Raw genomic sequence first — 6000 nt, forward strand, 5'->3', positions numbered from 1 at the left:
ATCCAGTGCACCCAAGACTACTAGAACCCGCGTCAACCGTTGTACACGTATCATACGCGGAGTGCCAAAAAAGTCCCAAACTCCTCGCATTTTCATTGGGTCGCTCTCTGATCTCCCTCTCTCTCCTCTCTCCCCTCTCTCTCTCATCCATGTCGCCGACCACTTGCTAAGCTTCGCTTCGCCAAAGGCAATTAAAACCGCGCTTCACAGTTCTCTTCTCGCCCTCTCGCCGATCTCCCAAGCCTCTGTAATTTCTCTCTTTCGATCCATTTTTGTTCCTTTTTCCAGCCATTATTCTGATTTTCCTTTTCCATTCTTGGCGCAGAGAGGGAATCGATTTTGAGCGAATTTGAATTTGATTTTTCACCTCTAATCGATGGCTGCACCACCGGCTAGGGCTCGCGCCGATTACGATTACCTAATCAAGCTCCTTCTTATCGGCGACAGCGGTTAGTTTTCATTCCGATTGTTTGTTTTATTTTCGGAGAAAATTTTTGAAGATGAAAATAGGAAGTTTGATATTTTCAGATCTCACGCGTTTGGTTTTCTTTAATCTTCGTGTTTTTGTGGGGACTGTTGAATTCGATTTGTGATTTAGTAGTTTTGTGATCTTACTTTGTCTAATTAATCTTTGTAAAATGAAATACGAGGATTTTCTAATTGAAAAAAAAAAATGAAGTAAAATCTTATTTTTCAATTGTTCTTTGTTCATTTGTTATGAATAACGGGTTTGAGTTAAACATGGTCTCTAGCGTAAAAATGCTGTTTTCTATTGGTGGATCATGTATTTGGATTCTTAGCTGCTTTTTTTTTTTTTTAAAGGGTTTTGTTTGAAGATTTAAATCTGTCATAGTGTCATTTCCTATTATGTTTTATCAGCTAGACGAAAATGGAAATGATTGGCTAGTTAGTCAGAATCTGGCTGTTCTAGGTTTTTTGTCTCTTAATACAGTTTGAGCTTCCTACCATCTTGGAAATACCCAAAGATATCATTCTTATGCTTGGCTCAAAATGGTTTTACTTGGCTATGCTCTTTTCAGTTTAAAATTTGGTATGGTTTTGTTTGGTCAAGTTTTCGGTGTCATAAATTTAACATATGAGGTAAATAACGCAGGTGTGGGAAAGAGTTTCTCAGATGGTTCATTCACGACCAGTTTTATCACCACCATTGGGTTGGTATCCCTTGAAACCATGGAAACTGTGTATCCATAATTTATTTAACAACAGTGTTAAAAGGAGGTTGTGCCTAATTACTGATTTCAGTTGATTTATGGAATAATATCAACCAAAAGATTACATGCCGTTTTTTAGACTTTATATTTTAGAATTCTATTGGAATTTGATCATTAGTTCCTGCTCATAACTGCAATTGATATATGTATTAAAGATTCATGTAATATATCGGTTAAGACTGTTGTTATCAGTGAGCATTTGGCCTAGTGGTGTCGGTTTCTTAATGCTTTCTTGCAAAATCAAGGAGGTCTCTCGGGTTAGGTTTGAGCAAGGCATGGGTAGCAACTGATTCAACACAAGAAGAGCTTGACCCATGTAAAGCCTAGGCAATAGACCCACCCCTTTAAAGGACCTACACTTATTTCAGTCAAACTTGTAAGTTATCATGGATCTTGGTTGAACTTATCTTTTGATTATGTTCACTCCCCTATGCACAGAATTGATTTCAAGATAAGAACCATTGAGCTTGATGGAAAAAGGATTAAACTCCAGATCTGGGATACAGCTGGTCAAGAGCGCTTCCGAACAATTACAACAGGCATGTATTTGGTTTCTCATTTTAAATCTGATTATTGCTTAGTTAACATTTGCAATTTGCATTTGTGCGTTTTTGGAAGACAAATAAATTGCCATGTCATGATCATCCACGTTCATGTACTTATAGACAAGTCACCCAGCTTTTCAAGCTTAGCGTTTCCCTATATGGGAATTTTTAGTAAATATTTTTAAACCCTGGAAAGGAAGGTGGATTTCCAGATGATTGGGTGATTTAGTCAGGTTGGCATGTGGTCTGAATAATGATTTTAAGTTGTATTATATACTGGAAGTCTGATCCCATTGTTCAGTTTGCTTACCTTTTTTTTTTTGGGTGCTTTCTTTAGCTTACTACCGCGGAGCCATGGGCATTTTGCTGGTGTATGATGTTACCGATGAGTCGTCTTTCAACAGTAATGTCTCGTTTCTCCTTATCCTCAAGCTCTTATTTTTGGACGGCTATCTTGCAGTTTTTGAACAAATAGATTACTTGGTTTCCTTACTTGTCTGTTGCACACCCTTGAGAGATATGTTTTGCTTGTTATCTCTTTCATTGGTATTGTGAGCTAGTGTTCTCGACGTCTTATGATCCCATTTTATGTTGGTTCCATTGGATGGTTGAAGAAGCGAATTTACTGTAGTCGAACTTCATCCATATCTTGTATCACTTTTATAATTATTTTTGTAGATGTAGAAACTGTTAGACTCAATTTCTCTTCATGTGCAGACATTAGGAACTGGATTCGCAACATCGAACAACATGCTTCTGATAATGTAAACAAGATCTTGGTGGGCAACAAGGCTGATATGGATGAAAGCAAAAGGGTGGGTATTCTTAACTATTCACTTGCATAAATTAAAGTTCATAACTTTTTGTTCTTACCGTCATGAAATGACAACAAATGTCTGTTCATGGGCATGCACTTGTTCTCTTGCATTGAGATGCTCTTCGTGATCACCTAGTCGCATGATATAAAGATGAATTTTTAATGAAGTTAAATACTTTTTTCTGTCCTTTCTCCACCATGAATCTCTGATGCTGGAGATGAGCTCCTTCTGTGAGTCCTTTTCTTCATGTATTGTTTTGTGTAACTGTGTGCAACTTGCAATTCAATTATGCTCCGACAATGAAATTATTTTCTTTTTCTAGGCGGTTCCTACTTCCAAGGGTCAAGCTCTTGCTGATGAATATGGTATCAAGTTCTTTGAAACTGTAAGCAGCCATATGCTTTTAAGCTTGAAGTTCCTATTCGGAAAATAAAAAGATGGTTTTGTTAATGCTTATTTCATATTTATATGTTCTGCAGAGTGCAAAGACAAATCTGAATGTGGAGGAAGTTTTCTTTTCAATAGCAAGGGATATTAAGCAAAGACTTGCAGAATCTGATTCAAAGGGTGCTGAGGTGTGCCTTCTTCTCCCAAATTACCTCTTTTGACTCTTATTTCCTCCATTCTTTGTTGCTTTTCAAAAAGCATCCGTTTTCTTCCATCCAAAGTGAATAATAATACTAATAGCCTTTTCACTTTTATTTTCCAGCCTCAGACAATTAAGATTACCCAACCCGACCAAGCCGCTGCCGGTGGACAAGCAGGAGCGAAGTCAGCTTGCTGTGGCTCATAATTAACGGAACTAAAAAAACTATATCAGAAAAGAGGGGAAAGATTCCGAAGCTTGCACCTGATCTCGGTTTTAAAACTAAATTTGACAAGCTAATGATTTTGTCCCTCTTTTTTATATTTTTCCGCTACCAGCCTTAGTATCAAAGGTAGTAGTTCTTTTTCCCGCTTCCATTTTTATCTGTGGAATTTATAAAAAGACTTTCTTCTGTCTTCTCTTATCTGTGTTTTGCCTTGGGGAGCTTGTCATCATTGACTGTTCCATGTGTCACTTCCCTTGATGTAGATAAGATAATCAGGTTTGAGCTTCTTATCAAGAAAAATGCTCAGCATTAAGTCTCTGCTCAGATCGTTGTTGATGTATTGACATCCCATAAAACTTTATGCAGTCAAACATGTCATCTATTTTTATGAATATCTTCTTCATATTATGATGAAATGGCTTGTATAAACGTGCTAACCTTCGAATATGCTAAGCTAATTTATGCCTTTTCTTTTCACATCCCTGTTAGAGATGTTTCGTTTCCAAAGGAGTAATTAATGCCTTCCCTTGACTATAGAAGTCTTGGGTATAATCATGAATAAGATTCTTCTCAAACCAGTTCTCTTTCTCTCCAAATTCTCTTTAATTTTGTTTGAGCGGAAAAATTGTGGAAATTTGATTTGTTGTTTAGAAAAGTTTATTGACTTACAGTCATAGAAAATGAAAACAGAAATGTCAAAATAATTTTTAACAATTTTCTATTTTCTTAACAGAGTTCATTCTCATTTTTTTCCTGTTCGTAATTTCAAAGCATTTGCTAACCAAAATGCTGTTTAGAAATCTATTTCGCTTTTGTCTTAAAAATGTGCAAAAACGTTTTAGAAAACAGCAGAAATCAATACCAAAGAGTACCTTTGTTTTTGTTATTATAAAAACCTTGTTAATTAATTCTCAATAACATCTGCAGCATTTTTTGTTTTGTTTTTTCTTTCTTTCAAAAAAAAAAAATTATATATATATATATATATATATATATTGTAAATGTTTGTCATCGCAACAAGTAATAAGAAAATCAAGCAAAAACGTACATAAAAATTGATGATACAAAGATAAATGGAAAGATAAATGTTTATTCTATTAAGAACTCTAAAAAAGTTCTTTTTTTTAGTGGGATGAAAAAAAATAAACTGCCGGTAATTTTTTATAGGAATAAAGACTCTAAGTTAAGATAAAGAGGGATATAAAGTAGAGTGATTAGTAAATTATAGAATATATTTAAAAATTAATAAATTATGGCGTAATTTAAAATTTTAAGTTTTAAACATTATTAAAACCCCAAAATAACAACATCCTAGTTAGTGCTGAAATTTTGGACGGGCCGCCCGCGACCACTGAAAAGTTTGAATTTTTGCCTGAGTACTGAACCCGAACTGCCCGAAAATTCGGGCTGCCCGACCCGACACAAATTTCACCATGGACGGGCTTCGGGTAGGATAATTACAATGTGTATATTACAATTTGAAATATGAAATGAACACTGAACACACGAACGAACTATATAAAAAAAATTACTTCTTCATTGATTTTTAAATTTGTAATTCATGATTGCCTCATTAAAAACCTTACCAAGAAAAACCCAATTGGGATAAAAACTTGGTAAGGAAAAAAGAGTGCAATCATTGTGGGACGAATTACAAATTTGACGAACTTACAAAGTCTATACAAGATTACAATAACACTATAAAAATTAGAAATTACAAAGTAAATAAATATTTACAAATTACAATAATAAAATTTAATTTGAAGCAGAAGGATCGTCTTGAAAATTAAAAGTTAATATATTAAACTTGTTGATCCATTCTTGGCTTGCCGGTGAGATTGTATCGTGTAAGCGTTGGTCGGAACGATCCCAATCCTTGATGCACACCAAAGCTTCAACAGTATCTGTTGCAATGCGTTTCTCTGTTCTTCACGTATTCGGCCGGTTGTACTGAATGCTTGTTTGGCTGCAACAATGGAGACCGTGATCGAACAAATATCCATTGCCAATCGTGTTAGGATTGGCCAAGTTAATGCTCGTGCCCTCCACCACTGAACCAAATCAAACATTTCACTATTGTCTACAACTAAGCCCTCACTCAGGAACGCCATTAACTCGTTGAATCCGCCGCTGTTGCCGCCACCTCTTGACGAATATCCACTCCTAGATTCTTCTTGACCTTGAGTCGTCTTCTTCTTCTTCTTCTTAGACAGCCCGAAAACATTCAAGAATGAATGCGGATTGTCGTCTTGTTGTTGCGGTTGTTCAACATGAGGTGTGTTTCTAAACCTACTTTCGTAAGAGATATAGAGAGAATTTTTTTTTCCTTTACAATAAGAAATTGGTCAGTAGTGTCGATAGCTAAAAATTCACCTAAGTTATCTAATCCACTTTCTAAACCTTCTAATTTTAATCTAGGGTCGAAAATAACATCGAAACCATATAACATGGGCAATTTAGACCAATATTTCTTAAACTTCTTTTCCATAGAGGCGATAGGAACTCCTAAAACCTCGTGTGTCCTAAATTTACTAAATAAAATAGGCATTCTTAAAAGTTCTCCTAACACTAATGGTGACGTTGGGTAATAAGT

At 35.5% G+C, this 6000-nt stretch overlaps 1 protein-coding gene across 1 annotated transcript; it reads left to right on the forward strand.

Moving 5' to 3' along the window:
• Positions 1-79: 79 nt before the first annotated feature.
• Positions 80-3886, forward strand: LOC21408092 (ras-related protein RABE1c). The gene is made up of 9 exons (XM_024165787.1): positions 80-247; positions 326-449; positions 1115-1172; positions 1671-1771; positions 2115-2180; positions 2495-2592; positions 2918-2980; positions 3075-3170; positions 3305-3886. Exons 2-9 carry the CDS (start codon positions 377-379, stop codon positions 3386-3388), a joined length of 639 nt encoding a protein of 212 aa, XP_024021555.1. The 5' UTR covers positions 80-247; positions 326-376; the 3' UTR covers positions 3389-3886.
• Positions 3887-6000: the final 2114 nt, after the last annotated feature.

The sequence above is a fragment of the Morus notabilis genome, unplaced genomic scaffold (assembly GCF_000414095.1).
Source record: "Morus notabilis unplaced genomic scaffold, ASM41409v2 Scaffold139, whole genome shotgun sequence".
NCBI lineage: Eukaryota > Viridiplantae > Streptophyta > Magnoliopsida > Rosales > Moraceae > Morus > Morus notabilis.

Excerpts from the sequence above, each read along its gene's own strand:
- LOC21408092 (XM_024165787.1), top strand. The coding sequence starts at position 377 with ATGGCTGCACCACCGGCTAGGGCTCGCGCCGATTACGATTACCTAATC. Across the intron at positions 1,772-2,114 it reads CTTCCGAACAATTACAACAG|CTTACTACCGCGGAGCCATG; the intron begins GCATGTATTTGG and ends TGCTTTCTTTAG. Across the intron at positions 2,593-2,917 it reads ATATGGATGAAAGCAAAAGG|GCGGTTCCTACTTCCAAGGG; the intron begins GTGGGTATTCTT and ends TTCTTTTTCTAG.